The sequence below is a fragment of the Lactuca saligna genome, chromosome 9, assembly GCF_052625555.1.
Source record: "Lactuca saligna cultivar CGN05327 chromosome 9, ASM5262555v1, whole genome shotgun sequence".
In the NCBI taxonomy this organism is placed as follows: domain Eukaryota; kingdom Viridiplantae; phylum Streptophyta; class Magnoliopsida; order Asterales; family Asteraceae; genus Lactuca; species Lactuca saligna.
This window is the reverse complement of record NC_136425.1, coordinates 32,290,455-32,310,639: the sequence shown is the minus strand read 5'-3', so window position 1 is coordinate 32,310,639 and position 20,185 is coordinate 32,290,455. Positions and strand designations below refer to the sequence as shown.

The 20,185-nt window shown below is 33.5% G+C and overlaps 2 protein-coding genes and 1 pseudogene across 2 annotated transcripts; 2 read left to right on the top strand and 1 right to left on the bottom strand.

Annotated features, from left to right (window-relative positions):
• Positions 1-258: 258 nt before the first annotated feature.
• LOC145015417 (eukaryotic translation initiation factor 2 subunit beta-like) lies at positions 259-3,368 on the top strand. The gene is made up of 9 exons (XM_078973889.1): positions 259-454; positions 532-634; positions 713-768; positions 833-872; positions 1,066-1,154; positions 1,279-1,424; positions 2,493-2,635; positions 2,736-2,821; positions 2,926-3,368. Exons 1-9 carry the CDS (start codon positions 410-412, stop codon positions 3,001-3,003), a joined length of 786 nt encoding a protein of 261 aa, XP_078830015.1. The 5' UTR covers positions 259-409; the 3' UTR covers positions 3,004-3,368.
• Positions 3,165-4,073, bottom strand: LOC145016184 (serine/threonine-protein kinase STN8, chloroplastic-like). Its single transcript, XM_078974579.1, has 2 exons — positions 3,705-4,073; positions 3,165-3,628 (listed from the first exon to the last, which is right to left on the bottom strand). The coding sequence occupies exons 1-2, from the start codon at positions 4,071-4,073 to the stop codon at positions 3,281-3,283; spliced, it is 717 nt and encodes a 238-aa protein (XP_078830705.1). The 3' UTR covers positions 3,165-3,280.
• Positions 4,074-5,385: 1,312 nt separating this feature from the next.
• On the top strand, positions 5,386-6,788 carry LOC145017509 (putative syntaxin-131; annotated as a pseudogene).
• The last annotated feature ends 13,397 nt before the right edge of the window (positions 6,789-20,185 follow it).

Genomic DNA, 20,185 nt, shown 5'->3' with positions numbered 1-20,185 from the left:
AACAGTGACATTGTAAAATCTATCATAAAAATAACCAAATAATATTAGTTTTGAAATCACTCGCTTATTCTTTCTGTAAACTTGTTTTCTAAATATGGAAAGTGATCATCAACTATAAATAACGATCTTGAATTGGCTTATTGCAAGATCCCAATCTCTCGCACGATATTTTTGCATCTAAAGGAAAACAAAGAATAAGAACATAACCAAAAGCCTCCATATTTTTTCTAAGTCTTTCAAGCCAGGTTATATTTCCAATCATTATTCTTGAAAAAAAGAACCCCATCAAATCTATTTCCTATAACACCTACAACTGCAATTTCATCTTCAATTTTGGCCCTAACATGATCTCGATCTGTGGATTCTTTTAGGTTTCATCATCTACTACAATATCTCAGTTGAATTGATTATGGCTGAACAAACTTCATCTGAATCCAAAGATGATATTGGAGAAGTAAGACGAAACTGTTCATATTTATACATAACTTTTTTGCAATGAAACTTGCATGCTTTAATGAGCTATTTTTGCAGATTGCCCCCTTTGATCCCACAAAGAAAAAGAAGAAGAAAAAGGTTGTAATCCAAGATATTGCAGAGGATGATCGCTTATCTGAGAAGATAGATAACCTATCTCGTTAGTCTATTTCTATTACTTACCATCAAACGAACTTTCATTTTTCATGTTTAACACATGGTATTTGGTTTCTTGCAGTTGCTGATGGATTAGAAAATGCATTTGTGGGTTTGAAAAAGAAGAAGAAAAAACCAGTAAGTATAAACCATTTAAAAAAAAAAAAAGTTGCCCCGAAATTATTGATTCTTGTTTTCTTAGGTGGGAAGCGATTTGGCAAACGATGGAAGTGCCCTTACAGGTGCACAATTTCTCTTAAACATTTTTTTTAATGTTTGGATAAATGATGTTTAAAAATATAGAAAAACGTAAAGATAAAAACAAATGGAAGCAAATTTGTAAAAAATTAAAGCTCACTTTCTTAACATTCTCTATTAGTTTGTTCTTTCTGTATTAAATGAAATAGAAACATCACCCTTGAATGTTGTACATAGGGCATGGTGGTGAGGATGAAGAAGATGCAAACAACTCGCGACAAAAATATCCATGGGAAGGAACCGACCGAGATTATTTATATGAGGAGGTGTGTGTAACGGTACATTAACATTTATTTATTTATTTATTTATCTGTTTATTTATTTATTTATTTTGTCACGATTTGTTATTAAAATACACTAATATATTTGTTAAACTATATATATATACAGCTTTTAAGTAGGGTTTTTCATATTTTGCGAGAGAACAACCCTGAACTCGCTGGAGATAGACGAAGGACAGTGATAAGACCCCCACAAGTTCTTCGAGAAGGCACAAAAAAGACCGTTTTTGTTAACTTTATGGATTTATGCCGAACGTATGCATGTCTTCTTTTTAGTATATTTTCCTTACATTTACTATTATAGAACACCCTACAGTATAAGAGAGGATTGGAAAAACTTTGAAAGACTATTTTTTAGGCATGGCAATGGAGCAAGTTTTGACCCTGGTCCGATCCAAACCCTTAAGAATTATATGGGTTTCGAGCATAGTTTTTGATTCGTTTACCCGTTAACGACCCATACCCGTTAACCCTTTTATTAAAAGGGTTGGGTATCGATCATCACTGATCCGCTCCGATTATAACCCACCCCGTATAATTTTTGAATTATTGGTTTATATTTTATATTGCTTAAAGTTTAATTTTAATTTCAATCAAAAGTCCAAAGGAAAAATGCTAAAGTCCAAACTGTTTATACATAAGAACCAAGCAGTCAACTTCTAGACTTCCAGTCTTCTACTAAGAATTATGATCTCATTTCATTTATATTTCATCAAGCAATCATCATATTTCATTCATAAATCAATAAATTCATTCACCAACTGAAAGATAGTTTGTCATTGCTATTCTTTATCACTACAAGTGACAGTAAAAAATAAATCAAAAGTTACTACACTAGTAATTTTTAATTCCAATCGAAAGTCCTCGAGTACGTAATGTGTTTTCTAAATCAACATTTGTTTTATTTAAGAAATATTATTTTATGAATTAAGTAAAATGTGTTTGACAATTCAAAAGGCCTATGGATTATGGGGCGGGTTTGGATACCCGTTGATTCAGTGGATAAGGATATGGATTTTATTATTCAAAACTCTGCAGGTTACGGAGCGGGTTTGGATCGGATTTTGAAATTTGTTAAAAGGGTTTGGATCAAGGTCGATTCGCTCCAAACCCGCCCATTGCCAAGTCTACTATTTTTCAATAATTACTGTGACAAGTACATTCTCACCTAACTTCACCTTTTGTTTGGTGGTACAGTTGTTATCAGTTCCAATCTCAGTCCAATGCATGCCAAAACTCAATGTTATATTTTATGTTCAGTTCAATTTTGTACAGTCATATGTAACAAACAGGGTCTTACTATTCATTTTATTTATTTTCTAGAATGCATAGACAGCCGGATCATGTGATGACTTTCCTTCTAGCTGAAATGGGAACAAGTGGTTCCCTTGATGGTCAACAAAGATTGGTAGTCAAGGGTCGATTTGCTCCCAAGAATTTCGAAGGAATCCTTCGAAGATACATAAGTAACTCTTGCTCTTTGTTGTTATAAATTCTTTCCATTCCAAACATATTATCAGTGTCATTATAAATTTATAAAAAATGTTATAATGGTTGTGATTGCAGACGAATATGTGATATGCAATGGTTGCAGAAGTCCAGATACAATTCTTTCAAAAGAGAATCGTCTCTTCTTCCTTAGATGTGAACAGGTAATTAATTAAATAAGTAAATAACAACTAAAAAACATTAGAAAAACACATTTTGTAATTTTATTTGTTAATTGATAATTATAATGTTTGAATTTGGTTTACAGTGTGGTTCTGGGAGGTCGGTGGCCCCCATCAAGACTGGTTTTGTTGCACGAGTCGGCCGTAGGAAAGCTGGCTCTTAGTTCAAGTAAACAACTCCACAATAAAAATGTAACAAATAAAGGATTTATAAAATGTCCTATTATCTTTTTTGAAGTATTATTTCATTTCATTAATTTGACAATGGATCTTTGGGAGTGATTTGACTTATACATGTATCATAAAATAGTGAAAGAAGCCTACAGATTCGTTCATCTTGCTTCTTGCTATGAATTATACTCATGAAAGCTTTACACAAGCAAAGAAATTTACCAGAAAATCAATGTGTAAGAGAAGAATCTCTCTCTCTTTTTGAGTTTTCTACTTTGATAAACTGAGCTTGGAAAGCACAGAAGCAGCTTGATCACCACCCAATAAGAAATAGGGATGCCTGAGTGCATGAGAAGCTGATAAACGACCTCTACGCAATGACCCTCTTTCAGAGATAAGCTTCGTAACCAAATCCCACCCTCTTCCAGAATCAAGATCGAGAACACTTATATCAGGTCTAGTTCGTGTCTTTTCCCTCCACAATTTCAAATCATAATTCACAACTTTCAATTCAAGGTTAAAGTTCTTCAATCCTACACTAGACCTCAAACTTGGTATCGCCATTTGCATCAACACAATCCCCGCAGAGTACATATCAAACAAATCCGGACTGTTTAGCTGCAACACAACGAACCCTAAATTTCATTCATAAAAGCTTCAGAAAGATAAAATGTTTGAATTGATAATCACAGACCTGCCATAGAATTGGGAAAAGAAGAGCTGCTACTGGTTCTGGAGGTGGCGATGGTGTTTCTTCTGGTAAAATGTAGAGCTCTGGTGGGCAGTAATCTGGATGTAGAAGACCTCGATTGGGTACATAGTTTTTCCCGATTCTTAAATCTGTTGCTGCGCCAAAATCTATAAGTTTGATTTGTCCCTTTTTGGTTACGACTAAATTTGTTGGTTTTACATCGCGATGAACAATCCCAGTGTCTTGTATTTTCTTCAATGATGAAATTATCTGTTTGATTATTAATGCATTTCGTTCTATGGATTCAAGTCCTTGTAAAACGCGACCAAACATGAGCGATTCCAGATTTAGAGGGAAAATTCGATCTTTCATCTAATCAACAAGGTCTCGATCTCCCTGTGTCGTTAATTTGACTCCAATGAACTTAATATTGATAAACCCAATTATCTAATTCGACAATTTGGAGTAGACTATTTTGTTCGGATTTTTGGATTGGTTTTTTAACAAAACTGAATTATTATATTGGATTTCGGATTGGTTTTGGTTTATAAAATAAGAACCAAATAGTATAAAAAAACCGAATAAACATTTATTATTTATCTATTTGTAATATATATCCATAGTTATTTATTAATTTGGTAATTTATTTTTTCAAATAGGTTCAAAACGTTTCACCCGATAAAAAAAACATTAATATGCATTTTCTTTAAAAAGTTTTCTATCTATAAAATATTTAACTATAATATATCTTCTTAGTAGTTGTTTATAAATTTCAAAACACAAGTAAATAATTTGTTTTTGGTTCTTGTGTAAAGTTGGGTAATATTATAATTATATATCGTTTTAAAATATTTCGTTTTTTGAAAACTGAATTATAAAAAACCGATCCAATTGAATTGTAATTGGATCGGATCGGATCGGATTTGAATTTGGATTGGACTATTCGGATCCATATTTTGAAAACCCAAATCAATTTGGATTCACTTGATTGGATCGGAACCCAAATCAATTTGGATTCACTTGATTGGATCGGATCAAACTGATTCATCCAAATGAACACCCCTAGTCGTATGAATTGAACTACTTGAATTCGTAAACGGGATTTTAGATTTTACTCTATTGGCTTGTATGTGTTCGTGAATCCTTCTTCTCCTGCAGGAATTGCAAGGGCAATTAGTTGTTGCAATCTGGTTTATCATTAATCGGATGCTAATTTCAAAATTAGGAACTTCTAGTAGGTTTTTGAAGTGTTCACAAGACAAGTTTCAAACGCGAAGATAATGTGTATGGAAATGAAGTTTCCAAATTTCTAGTTTCTCGTTTGTTCGTTAAACCGATTAGTAGGTTTAATCTGGTTGGCGAAATTTTTTTATCTTCATCAGATTGTGTGATTGTTGTTTGTTCTTATGATTTCCTATTAATTGATGTAAATTTCTCTAACTATATAGTAAGGGGATATGTAAAATTCCGATCTTATATGTGAAACCAAGCATAAGCGGAATCATTTCTTACTTAAATCTAAGTTTGATTCAGTGTTCTCTTTGGTACTGAATTAAGTTCTAGTCTCAAAGGCAGAATTGCCTAGAAGATTTAAGCAATGGTGGAATTATAACACCTGTCCTTTTCTATTAAAGTGTTGAAAGATACTTATCCAATAATGTCTTTTATAAATCATTTGAGAATCCTCGGGGTCAAGATTATAGCCATGGTGATCTTGAAATGGGAACACAAAATAACTCGAATTCTACAGAGTTAGGGTTGGATGATTTTTTCAAGAAGGTGTGTTATATACTTATATCCTTTTATTTCTACATGTCTAATTTCCTTGTGTAAATCATAAAACTTATTGTATACTTCTTTTTTCTAGGTTCAATCCATCGAAAACAATATGAAAAGTTGAATAAATTACTCAAAAAACTACAAGATGCTCATGAGGAATCCAAGGTTGTAACCAAGGTTACTGCTGTGAAAGGTCGTTCCTATTTCGATATGAATCAGGAGTTCATAGCCATTTGCTAATGTAAACAAGATATCAATATTTTCAATTATTGATATAAATTTTAATTAAATGTTTGTTATTTTACAACAATCAAGCAACGTATGGAGAAAGATGTGGATGAACTTGGAAAGATTGACACGTTTATTAAATCAAAAATTGAGGAACTTGACAAAGAGGTTAGTTTAATTTTTACAAACAACTTTTTGTTATTATTTATTTGATAATTCTTACTTTTTGTTAATATATAATTCAATAATTCATCCTTTTTATTATTTACTAGAACTTGGCCAACAGACAAACGCCTGGATGTGGAAAAGGAACTGGAGTTGACCGGTCAAGAACAACAACTACTCTGTAAGTTCTTAGTTCTTACTGTCCACCCTAATTTTAATAAATAAAAAAAATTACATATTGAGGTTTACAATGATATTTGTTTGCAGTTCTTTGAAGAAAAAGTTTAAAGACAATATGTCTGAATTTCAGGTATTGCATCCATTTTCCATGGATTTCATTCTTTTATATCATTATATGGTTAATGGTTTTACTCAAATGATTTAATGTTTTTACATTTTAGGCTCTAAGGGAAAGTATTCATCAAGAACATCGTGAGGTGGTTAAGAGGCGTGTGTATATAGGTTCTACATTTAACTTAAACATCGTATACTTGGAAACTTAATGCGTTTTAAGTTAATTTATCCAACTTTTTTTTTTTGTGACTATTTTCAGTAACAAGAACCAGGGTAGATGAAGAGGTGACACTTTTTTTATATATAATTTTCAAGCCAATATTTTTTATAACTTTTATAGTCACGTGTTCATTTTATCCCTTACTTTCTACAAACAATCGATCAACTTATAGAGACAGGAGATAGTGAAGAGATTTTTTTTAGAAAGCAGTTCGGGAACAAGGGCGAGGACAGGTTAGAAATATTTATTATAATTATAATTATAAAAAACATAAATGATAAATTTTTTGTGTATTTGATGGATTATGTTTTATTTGTATTTTGTAGGTACTTGACACCCTTGCAGAGATCCAAGAACGCCATGATGCAGTAAGAGAAGTAGAAAAGAAGCTTCTTGACTAGCAACATGTGACATCCTCATTTTTCGTGGCAAGAAAAGACTGATTTCTTTTATGCTTTTATAATAAAGTCAGAGTAATCTTTCAAAAGAAAAGTGTTCCGGAATTTGTTCCCAGGAAAACATGATAAATATACTTTCAAATCATTTTCGAGGAAATGTATTTTATTCATTTCAAAACTTTGGGATGTCAACGTCAATACATAAACATAAGCATAAACAGAACATACATTCATTACACTAGTGATCTACATTTTGTAGTCTCTCGGTGTAGTGCAACTTTATATTGACACCTATGATACAAATAAACTAAGTGGGTCAGGTTGGGAAACCTAGTGAGTACACAGGGTTTTCAACCCACAATAATAAAGCTATTATGTTCCATCATCAAACAATTAACCCAATTACCCATCCCCATTATCTTCTTTATTTCTTAAGGATCTACCCTAAGAATCATCTATCCCTCATCCCTAAGGATTTTTCTTAGGAATAGGCACGCAGTCCGTCGTCGTCAGGGTTTCTACAACAGACACTAAATCCATAGTTGCCAGGGTTCATCCAACGGGAGCTAAGTCCACAACTCTCATTTATCGACAATATTATTTGTGGGAGTCCACCTGCAATACATGCCAATGGGTTTTTAGATCTAGTACATCGACTGAACATATCGTTCACAACACCTACAGGTAGTGAGCCTGCTAGTGTTCCACGGGCCGTCTAGAATAGTCCATGGTTGTCATTCATACTCTGATAGATGACGAGGCCATCATTCGAGTAAAGGTTTCTCTCATTTTTCACCCCTCACCCTCATCTCATTGTCTATATCACTTTTTCATATCATCCTCCAACTCATTTTTCATCACGCATAAACTTATTTCATCTACCCATGTCCTACCCAACATATTCGTACATATAAAGTACATATATCGTTCAGATCTGAAGAAAAGGTTTAGATCTATAAAGAAAATTCATATACGTTTCAGATCTGAAGAAAAAGTTTATATCTGTAAAGAAAATACATATACGGTTCAGATCCGAAGAAAAAGGTCTAGATCTGAAAAACAAAGTTTAAATCTTTCATCCAGTATAACTTTCAAAGCCTAAAATACTTATACAGTCTAGATCTGAAGAAAAAGTTCAAATCTGAAAAGAAAGAAGTTTAGATCTTTCATCCAGTACAGATCTCAAGTACTATATATATATATATATATATATATATATATATATATATATATATAGTTTAGATCTAAAAAGTTTAGATTTGAAGGGAAAAGTTTCAGATCCAAGAGAAAAAGTTCAGATCTGAAATGAAAGAAGTATAGATCTTCATCCAGCATACATCTCAGGTAAACAGGTAATATATATATATATATATATATATATATATATATATATATATATACACACACACACACACACACATAGCACGTAATTTATATAAAATACTTCATATCTATGTGTAATATGAAAGTGACCATGCGCTCACCTGATAAGAAGGTGATTTTGACAGCACTTTGCTTCTTAAAATGATCTTCTTTGATGAAACCGGGAAGTTTGCTTTAAAACTGGGCTCTGCGCGGGCAGAGTTTCAAACCGAAGAACTCTTTTTCTCGGAGACTTCGGGCTCTTCGGGGCTTTCTTCTAGTGCGAGGAGGGTACCCTATGCTTTGAAGGGTGGGATGGTCTAGAAAGAGAGTAGAGAGAGAATGTGTTGGCAAAAAGTGTGAAAATGAAGGTTGTTTTCGGTCTTTATTTACAACCGGAGGTCATGGGATACGCGGGGCGTTCCTGCGAGGTACGTTGGGCGTTCCTCGGTACACAGGGTGTACCCTCGTACACAGCGTGTAGGTGTGAGGTTCGTATAATACGTGTCGTTCATCGAATGGGGTAATGTGGCCAAACTAAGGCCTAGTCTTTGCATACACTGCACTTTCCTTCCTTCTACTGGGGCGTAGCCTTGCATCCAACTTCGCAATTTACACCTCCAACTTCTAAAATTCATAAATTTCGCATACGAGCTTCGTTTTCAACGTTCCTTATATCCACGCGTAGGTAAAGACGTACTCTACAACTTTCGTTAAGACTTCCTCGGCTAATTTTGACTTTATTTTTAATGTTATATTTTTAACAAGCCGGGACATGAAAGTCCGTTAAAAAAATTCATAACTTCTCTATCCGACGTCCGTTTTCGTCTGTCTTTTTACCGTTGAACTACTATTAACAAGACCTTCGATTCTCGTTTAGGTTGTGTCGGCCAAAAATTGATTGATTTAACATTCGAACTCCGGGTCGTGTACTGTTGATCCGAAACTTAGAAAAATCATTACTTCCTCATACGAAGTCAGTTTTGGGTGTTGTTTTTATGCACGCTCTCGGTTGAATGAACACTACGAATTTTGTTTAGATCGCTAAGGCTATAAAGTCTTATATATTTTAAGATTAACAGTGTGTTTGGAATTTCATGTTAAAAAACCAAGGTTCTAAATATCGTAAGGCATGACTTGGCGGCAATATCAAAGTTAAGTCATGATGTTTTTCAAAGCGTGACTATTTTATATACACAATAAGAGATAAATCATATAGTTATTAAATTTTATCAAATATAAAAAGTTTTTAGAAGTATTATATTAATATTTAATATAAAAAACTTAACATCAACTCAATTATTTTAGGCCCGACAAAAAAAACAAAGAAAAAATCGAAAAAAATTTGCGCCTTGATACGTTATTTGGGCGTCACGCTTAACAAACCGTCTTGGACGTTTTGGTAATGGCCACACTGCCCTTTGCGTCATGGCACATCTTGAGGCACGCCATAGCGCACTTTTTAGACCCATGTGAAAAAACAAAAAGGACTTTTAGGCATAATGACTTATGGTGTTGAGAACATGAGTTTTTTTTTAAAAAAAAAAAGTGTTTTGGATTAAGTTTTATGGTGGAAAAAGTCAATACGTCAATAACTTGTTTTTTAAAAAGTGTTTGTATTAACTTATACATGTTTTAAGGGTATTTAACTTTTACAACCCAAAAAATTATAAAGAATTTTGAAAACTTATAAATCCGAACTTAATGAAATGTCATTTTTTTAAACACCCTCTTAATTATAATCTATTTTTTTTATTGAAACAACCATCACAATTTGTTTGATTTTTAATATATGATAATATATAAATACAATTTTTAAGTATAGCGTTATTTAATAAAATATAAAAACCGATTAAAATGTTATTATGAGATATATCTGTCACTTTTTGATGATGAAACTAAACCAAATTTTGATACGAAATATAAATCCACATACAAAGTATTTGGTTGAAAACAATGCATTAGTGTAACACCCAGAGTCAGAAAGACCAAGAAAAGAAAGAAAAGGCTCTAAGTCAAGACTCAACTCGTCGAGTCCAGGGAGGAACTCGACGAGTCGGAGCGGGATCCGGGGCATAGAGTAAGTGACTGACTCGGCTAGTGGACTCGGCGAGTTTCGTCTGGACGAGAAAAACCCTAATCCTGGGGGTTGTGCCCTATTTAAAGAACATTACATCCCTTCCCCAGCCTCTTTTCTTCCCTTTTAAGATCCAGAGACCCTAAATCGTGAGTGAGAGTCCTTGGGAGCAATTTGGAGCTTAGATAAGGGAGTTTTGTGAAGAGATATTGAAGATCAAGAAGCTTGGAGCAAGGGGTTTGTAGAGAGTTGGATTATTCTTTAGTGGGAGGTCATCCTTGAGGTAATAAGTTGTTGCTTTGGCTTTATTGCAATTAGATCTATTCTTGAATGAGATTTTGGGGCTATTTTGGTAAGATTAGATCTATTTCGGGTTTGGTACTTAGATCTGAGGTTGCTACTTCAGATCTAGGGTTGTGATGGTCCAGAATGTCTTAAAACTGAAGTCAATGGGTCATTGGTGAAGCCCCTTTGTCTTAAACCCTAACCCTAGAGTGTTTTGGGCCTATATCTCCTTGGTTTCATGTAAAGTTTGCAACTTTATGTGGGGGTTAGACTGTAGAAGAGTGGATCTATGGATTGGAGCCTCTGCATGGCTCGAAGAGCCACTGTATGGATTGAGAACTAGAGAGATTCGGCGAGTCACATGGGTGTACTCGACGAGTTGTATGAATATGTGCATGGACTCGGCGAGTTGTAAGAACAACTCCACGAGTCTATTGAAGATTGCCTAGGACTCGACGAGTCTGTTCTTGGACTCGACGAGTTAGATCGCAGAACCCCCCAACCTCTTCTAGTTAAGATGCAGATCAGTGAGTTGAGTGGTGACTCAGTGAGTTGGATAGGATGGGACTCAGAGACCGTTGAACTCGACGAGTCTTGGGGTGACTCGGCGAGCTGGGTCGTATTTTGAGAGCTTATGAGTTTAAGGACTCTGAGAGTCTATGGGTTGACTCGGCGAGTCGAGTCAACTGGAAGGTTGACTTTGACCAAAGTTGATTTAGTTTGATTTTTAAACTTCAGTTTGGAACTAAGTGCTATGTTGATACTAGTAGCTAGTGGAGCTAGTGGAGCAGCGATTCAGAGAGTTGTCGGTCAGCAGCCAAAGGATTATCAGCAAAGTTCAGCAGTGCGAGGTGAGTCTCCTCACTGTTTATATGGGTTTACGGCCACAATGTCGGCCCATGTAGTTATGTATGATAGGAAGACCCGGGGTTAGCCCTAGGCATTATGCATGAAAGACTAGGAGGCGGCTCCTGGCACACAGTATGTTATAATGTATGATAGGAAGACCTGGAGGTTAGCCCTAGGTAATATGTAAGAAAGACCAGGAGGTGGCTCCTGGCGCACTGTATGCTATTATGTATGGAAGACCAGGAGGTGGCTCCTAACACACTATATGCGGAGTAGCCTAGTAGAGTAGTATGTATAGTTGTCTTCGTGATACTTGCATGGAAGACCAGGGTGTAGCCCTTGGCACTTGTCTGTAAGACCCAGGGAGTGGCCCCATGCTTGACCAGGAAGACCATGTGTGGCCCGTGGAATAACCGCAAGACTATGTTTGGCACATAGCACCTTAGCAAAACTATGTTTGGCACATAGCACCTTAGCAAGACTATGTTTGGCACATAACACCTTACTTGATTATGGATATGTTGGTTATGTATGGTTCTTGGCTATGTGTGGCATGTATAGATTAGTTGGTTTGTATGGTATGTGGTCTTTGGGGAACTCACTAACCTTCGTGCTTACAGTTTTCAGTTTTGGTTTCAGGTACTTTGTTTTCAAGGAAAGGAGCCGGCTCGATCGCAGCGCATCACACTATGTTTTCCGCACATGAGATCTTTGGGATTACACTCTGATATGGTTTTATGATAATATGTTTTGATTACTGACACTTTGGTTTGTCATGAGATATTATAATGAATGTTTTTATACTGATGGTTTTATGTAATAACTTATTTAAAAATGAAAATTTTAGCCTCGAATTTTGGGATGTAACAATTAGCTAATTCATAAATAGATAAAGAGTATGCAAAACGGTCTTGTTCGCATGACATATAAGCTCTATTTTTACGATAACTCAGCAATAAATATACTTAATTTATATAGAATATAGATTACAATATGCTACGTTGATACCAATATACTCGAACACTATGCCTATATCGTGTTTATATTTATCATACCATGTCTAACAGTGTAAGAACGTGTTTGATTCGTGAGGATTTTGACCTCTAATATGTTTGATTTAGAGTCATTATGCATAGCAAATTCCCAAAATTGTTGTTTATGTACGAAAGATCTTAATCATTCTTCTCTTCATTTGGTTTTTAGAAACTGCACCATGATCTACCTGTGCAACTTCTCGAATATGACATTTGGTTTCAGCAATACGGAAATGAATTCACCTTTTATGACTACAATCAACCATTAGAGCTCCCATCAACAATGAAACATTCATTCTGCATCATCATTGCAGATCCTCGTTACCTAGTAATATTTTACTTATATCAGATTACTACATACAATTTAGTCATTTACGCATCTCAATTTCTTGGTGATGTTTGATGTGAATTGTGATGAATAGAGCAAGGAGTGCTTGGAAAAGGTTTCTAAAACGATTGGATTTCTTAACCAACCTGGAGAATCATTCTTGCTTTTACTCACAGGTCCAGACTATATCTTGATTATTTGATTGCTTCTTGTTGATGTTGATGACAAGATGACTGTTATTTGTGTACACGTGCAGTGCAACATGAAAGAGCAGGTGAACTCTTAGGGTTACGACCATGTGGCTTTAGGCCACAACATTCCAGCAAGCTTGGGAATGAATTCTGACTCTTCACAAACTATGATCCTGGGTTGAGATTAGGAGGATGGGAGCATGAGCAGTAGTAACATTTCAATTTTACATGTTTCATTAGGATGTTAAATATCTTGTTTGTGATCAAAAAATAAAGTTTTGCATAAATACTTTATGTTGTCTTACAAGATATTAGTAACATTTTGCTGTGATACACATGTTTTCTCAGTTTTGTATGAGTGTTGTATGATCATTGTAGTTATTGGCTCAAAAGGAGTATGTTTTGTGTATTTAGGTTATGAAACATTCAGACTTTCAGATACATTAATGTGTGTTTATCTTTGAGATTTAGGGAGTGAATCGACGAGTCGTGAGTCCAACTCGACGAGTAGTTTCAGATTGGCCACATGGAATTAATGAGTGGACTCGACGAGTCAGAGAGATGACTCGCCGAGCAGGTGTTGGGCAGAGAAACCCTAATTTCCTGGGGTTGGGGCCTATATAAGGGAACTTATAGCCTCATTTGCGGCTCACCTTCACCGAGAGTAAACCATAACATCCTTTTGAGCTAGAGAGTGTGAAAGGAACTGATTTTGGGGTCTTTTGGTACATTTCTTTTGAAGAGGAGGGAAGGATTCATCAAGGAACAAGAAAGGGGCCAGCGGATCAGTGTTATTTCGTCCAAGAGCTTTTGGAGAAGGTAAAAAGTTCTCACCTTTCTCCTTGTGGTGATTAGATCTCATGTTTTGATTATTAGGGCTTTCTATCACCTTTTTGTTGAGATATGAGTACATGGAGTTCCTTTCTAGGCCTAGACTTCATATCTGGACCTTGTGAGGTCCTGAGGGTCCAAAGGCTCAAGCTTTATTTAGTCACTTAAAGAGTTATTGTGTTGGTTCCCTTGTTGGAGCATGTATTGGCATTATGAGTCTTATATGCCATGTTTGAACGTAAAACTTGCAGATTTACATAACAAACGACCCTTAGGATGGTAGATCTAGTGTTTGGAGTGATAGATCTGCCTTAAATCGTCCGAATGAGGAATCTCATCGAAGGGACTCGGCGAGTCCATGGCCTGACTCGACGAGTTGGTGAGGGTTTGTCCCGATGGGTTTGATTGTGCGATAACCTGACGAGTTGCAGGGCTAACTCGACGAGTTAAGCTGGACTTTCTTGAGACTTCTGAGGAAACGAGGGGACTCGATGAGTCGGGTCAAACATGTATTGTTGACTCGAGTTTGACTTTAGGGTTTGGTCAACATGAATAATGGAGACCATGAAGGGGTAAAATGGTCTTCTACCTAATTCAAGAGTTAGGGAGAGAAAGAATAGCCTTTAGTTATTAGATTCGTGAAAAAGAGTATTAATTAGAGATATTCATCCTTGTGATAAGCGGAGGCTAGTTCGAGATTCGGGTGCGAGGTTATTTGCTTGCTGCTCGCAAGTTGAGTTTTCTCACTATACTTTACCTTGAGTGGTATTTATGTGTGACCAGAGAGTCTTATGTGCTTACTTGAGTTATGCATTTTGTCTGTGTGATATATATGCTATGTTATGTGTTACTGAGACCGGACCGGAGGGTCCAACGAGTTGTGAGACCGGAGGGTCCTCACTGAGACCAGACTAGAGGGTCCCACCGAGATACATAGACCGAAGGGTCTTACAGAGTTATAGCCTCGAGTGGCTAATGTGTTGTATGTGGTACTTTGGGGAACTCACTAAACTTCGTGCTTATCATGTTATGTGTTTTTGGTTTTTCTCAGGATCACAGGAATGCACCGGCTTGATTGTACACACCAGTGAAAGAGTTATGTTTTGAAGATCCTGGATTTTATTTAAACAATTATGGAGTTGAGAATTGTCAATTAAATAAATGAGATTTTGTAAAAAGTGTTGTGAGAATTATGTGATTATAAATGAAAATTTTGTTTTGAAAATTTACGGTGTTAGAGTTTATTTCACAATGATATTGAGTTTTTTTAGTACCATAAGCCTATTTAAAAGGATAAATTTCAGTTAGACAAGTTGATGCGACTAGAGAGCATAAATGAATTCATAGATTCCAGTTGATTACAAGCTTAGACACCAACATTCGTCACCGACAAATATGAAACTGGAAACAAGATCTAAAAATTAATCTAAGACTTAAAGAAGGTACTGAGAATCTCTATAGTTGTGAACAATGCAGCTTTTGTCGCTCAAAAGTTCGAATTTCCCATCACTAAGAAATAAAAAAGGATAGAATTTCTAGAGAGAAACTTACAAATAAAAGATCGTTCATGGTGAGTCGAAGCTAAATCTTCTTCTTAAGACGAGGGATTTTTTGCTGTATCTTTAACCTTTTGGGGGATTTAAATTGGGTTCAGGTTTTAGGTTTGGGTTTATTCAAAGAAGAGAGAAAAGCAACAATGAGAGAGAAAGTGTGTGTGTCGAAACAACAGGATGGAGAGAGGGAGAGAAATTCGATGACAGATCGTGAAGAAAGACTTTTGTTATCGGATTATGCTCGTTTTTATCTTATTTTTTATCTTATTTTATTGACTTTGAAATCCAAAGTCATACCTTAAAAAAATGGGTTATGTGTGGCCCGGAAATGTTGATGTGTTTCGGTCATACGGGTACGACATGCTGATATGATTCAATAAACACTAGCCTGAGTGTCCGACATACCGAGCTTTTGTGTTTTGCTCAACATGTTTTTGTTGTTTATCTTTTCTCAACTAAGACAAGTAAAGCTTAACATGGGGGTGAGGTGAAGCTTAACAAATTCGACGAAGCTAGATCTTCTTCTCAAGACGAGAGATTTTTTGCTATATCTTTAACCTTTTTTGGGGATTCAATTGGGTTTAGGTTTTATTCAAAGAAGAGAGAAAAGCAACAACGAGAGAGAAAGTGTGTGTGTCGAAACAGCAGGATAGATTTTAAATCCCAAGTGATACCTTCAAAAAATGGGTTATGTGTGGGCCGGACATGCTGATGTGTTTCAATCATACGGGTACGACATGCTGATATGGCTCGACAAACATTAGTCTAAGTGCCCGACATACCGAGCTTTTGTGTTTTGCTCAACATGTTTTTACCGTTTATCTTTCCTCAGTAAAGACGAGTAATGGTTTTTTCCGTTTATAATTTTCACAAATGAGAGTACAAATATTAACATTGACAAAATGATCTTGATTCTTTTGGGTTAAATTACAAATAAAACATATTTAACTACTTTATCAAGATATTAATATATTTTTAAATCAAAAAATAAGTATTTAATTGTTCCGATTCAACAAGTTTTATCATTTTATATAACACTAGATTATGACCCACGTTAAACGCGGTGAACGCATAAATAAAATATAAATGTATATAGATATTGCAGAAAAATAATAAAAAAAATCAGGGTTATTGGTATTATTGAAATATGTAGAAAATACATTGAAATCGGTAAATATATATAGTCGTTGAAGGACCTCTTTGTGAACAATTTTTTTGTTTGATTGGTTGAACGACATTTCTCGTCACAAAGTATCTTTAAACTTTTTTACTTGTGATACGGAAAACAACTACATATAGCTGAGCATGCGCGAAAACAGATCTACGCAAGTATAATCCAACATTTGACAATGTACTTTCAAAATACATTGTTATTTCATGGTTATATTGCAAAATAGAATTGTTTATTTCAAAAAATAGAAACGTATTTATGTTTATTCGAAATGAACTACATAAACCCCCCACAAAATTAAATATAAAGAAACTCTAACAAATAAATATAATAACAGTTATGTTTGCTCGATTTAGATTTTGCTCATGGCTTATTGAAAATGTCAAAAATACATAATTGGCACACAAATTACTTGTTATTATGAGACGAATTCAACAATAAACACATGATGATGTTGTTTTCTATAATTTTTTTTATGATAATGATAAAATAATGGAAAAATGAATACTTACTTCAAGACATTTGCAGACGTTTGTGTAAGGTGTATGGTCTTAACTGTTGAGTATTCATATCTTTTACATATAACTATTAAATGGTTATTTAAAGATGAATTAAAATTTCATTCCAATTTCTTGCCGATTTAGAAGTATGTTTCGACTATTTTTATATCAGATAAAAAACATATAGGTTTTCTTAGTATTACTGCAATCCTACTTTCATATAAAATTACTTTTTTCGCATCAAACCAAACTCAGTGTTTTTCAGCATTATTATCATCCTATATAATACATTCTTGATGGTTTTGAAAAATTCACTTCAATTTCTCATTTCTTTTTAAAAGTTTATTGTTATTTCGTGTTGCTTTTAGAAATAAGTTTTACACTATTTTTTTGTATCAGACCAAATTTGAAGGTTATTTTTGTATTATTACCAACGTATATGTTCCAGTTCATTTTTATTATTTGAATAAAGTTTTTGTAGTTCAAAACCGATACAAATATAAGAATACTGACTATATATTAACTAATTATCTATAATGTATAATAAAAAATGAAGACAATATAATCATAATTTATTGATGTTAGTTAAAATGTAATTTATTTGGCGATGAGGTTAGTTTTTGGTTATTTATTTGGAAAGTATAATATGTATTCTGCATTACAAATGCCTATCTTTCGAATTTAGCATTTGCTACTTTAGAATTTTATTTTGGTTTGGTATAGGCATGATCATCACATATTTAATACTTTTGCTCTTCTTGCACCTTTACTACCTGTTGACTTGCATTCATTGAATCAAGATTTAACATTTTTTTTAATATATATATATATATATATATATATATATATATAGAGAGAGAGAGAGAGAGAGATAGAGAGAGAGAGAGACAAGAAACTATTAAACTCAATGGATACGCTAAAAGGGATATGAGACTTGCCTTTTGTGACATAAATAATACAAAATTGGACCGTTTTCTTCAAAATAATTTTAGAACCGATGAAAATCTGGTTGCCAAAATATCTAATATCATTATTTAAGTCATAACCTGTTGTATGCCGACAAAATTGAAAATTTCAGCCAAAACTCTGTTATATGCCATCAAAGTTGAAAAAAGATCCTTTAAAGTTAGATGAGAGTATTAATATAAAAATCGTCTTTCACTTTTTGTTGGATGTATTTTTTGATGACAGAAACAATTATCAGTCCAAACATAATCTGTAAAAACCATCATAGCCAAATCATAGATTGCTTAATCAACAAATTAAAATACCACAGTCGTAGATGGTAATCTAGTTAGAACATCTTTTTCTAAAAGACCAAGAAATGGATAATTTATTAGAATCTTATAACGCTGATAAAAGTCATAACAAAGGGTAATAGATTGAATCGATAATTTACAATAAATATAAAAAATGAAACCCTATCAGAGATAGAAAAACTTGAGGACGAGACAAAAAAAAATACGTAACACTACAAAGTTGCAAACATCAAAAACACATGATGCTAAAAATATAGAAAAAAAATAAAAGCAAAATTTATACCTGTTGTGAGATGAGCATAGAGAACGTGTGTAAAATTATTTGAAACATTTTGTCAAACACCTAAGGTGCCTGTTCTAATAACCCATCCTTTGAATGTAATATGATAAAAAAATCCAATTTTACAGGAAAGTATAGGAAATTAACTAAAGTAACATGTATTTAGATTATGCAAATTATTTTGAACAATTTTCGTTCAAAAATATACTTATTGTTGTTTCGTACTTACATACAAAGTTTAATAAAAAATGTTAATTGTAATTATGCAATTTAATTCTACCATATAAATACAACCACATAGAAAATTTAAGAATCAAATAAAAACTTTGTCTATAATACCGTAAATCTGATATTCAAGAAAATAAGATCATTTCTAATTTAGATTCTAACTTCTTTGCTTACTTTTGATACGGTTTATGTACTAATATTTATAGAAACCGGTAGACAATGATGTTGATATTAAGTGTGGTATATTGTTGTTACCGATAAAAAAAAACTAAGTTGTAGTTTACATTAAAAGTTCTTTTTTCATGGTAAGTATGTTGCTATAATTTGTAAAAAAAATCACATAACTATTTCAATTTATAGTGGTTGTTGAGGATCAAGTCCAAGTTAATAGGTTAAACATTTAATATGAAAAGTTGTACATTGTTGTTTTGTTTGACTTAATCTAGATTAAATGATGTAATATGTTAAGCCAAAAAAACCTTATGTAATGTTTTATGGGATTTCAAAAATAGAAACATAATTTTGTTAGTCATAGAAAACAATCTTTGAAAGAATATATTTACTGTACAGAAACATATACAAATTAAAATAGTTATAGTTTAACCCTTTATAGATTAAATTGTTTATAAAATTCATCCCATTAATAATGAATAAAAGATAAATTAAAAGACATTTACAACACGAAAAAATCACGACATGTTACTTTTAAAAATGGTATAACAATGTACTTTAAACATACATTACTAAAAATAGTATAATATAAAGTTATAATTGACAATAAATTCAGAAACCATAGCCAAATTGAGATAATCAAACAAACATAAATAGTAGCAACAACCAATTTGATCCATTTTTAAATTAAACTACCAATTTACCCTTCTGATGAACACAGTCCATACTAAATTAATGATTTAGCCTTCAGATAAAAAATGAAAGTATCATGCTAAAAGAATCATTTTAGTATATATGTCATCTCAATATCTATTGTTGAGTTGCCTTTCCATCCCAATGCTCTTCTAGTTTCCTAAGTTGAATTACCCTTTTGCCCTTACGTTTCCTTACTCAAAGGTTTCCTGCATCTAATTTGCTATCAAATTAAAATAAATCACATAAATTTAGGAGTTTATTGATACCTTCAATAGGTAAATTCGCATCTTCCTTCTTTATTCTATCACAAATAAAATTACCTTTCTGCACCTAAACCTTCAATCATACTTAACATTTAAAAAAAATCATCCAACAATATCAATAACCTCTAGTTATGATTTCAATTTAAAGTTAAAAATGTTGTAATTCAACCATCATATTAGGATATTAATTTACATTCAAACACTAAAAAAATATCTTTATTAATTAAACGAAAGAAGGTACTGACCTTCGAATGCACAACAACGAAGGTTTGAAGCAGGGAATAATGATGGATGTTATAAACAATAAGAATGATGTTGTAGG

Bases quoted from the DNA above. Each gene is read 5' to 3' on its own strand.
- LOC145015417 (XM_078973889.1), top strand. From the start codon at position 410: ATGGCTGAACAAACTTCATCTGAATCCAAAGATGATATTGGAGAA. The intron at 455-531 runs GTAAGACGAAAC...CTATTTTTGCAG, and splicing joins CCAAAGATGATATTGGAGAA to ATTGCCCCCTTTGATCCCAC. The intron at 1,155-1,278 runs GTGTGTGTAACG...ATATATATACAG, and splicing joins GAGATTATTTATATGAGGAG to CTTTTAAGTAGGGTTTTTCA.
- LOC145016184 (XM_078974579.1), bottom strand. From the start codon at position 4,073: ATGAAAGATCGAATTTTCCCTCTAAATCTGGAATCGCTCATGTTTGGT. The intron at 3,629-3,704 runs GTCTGTGATTAT...GTTGTGTTGCAG, and splicing joins TTTTCCCAATTCTATGGCAG to CTAAACAGTCCGGATTTGTT.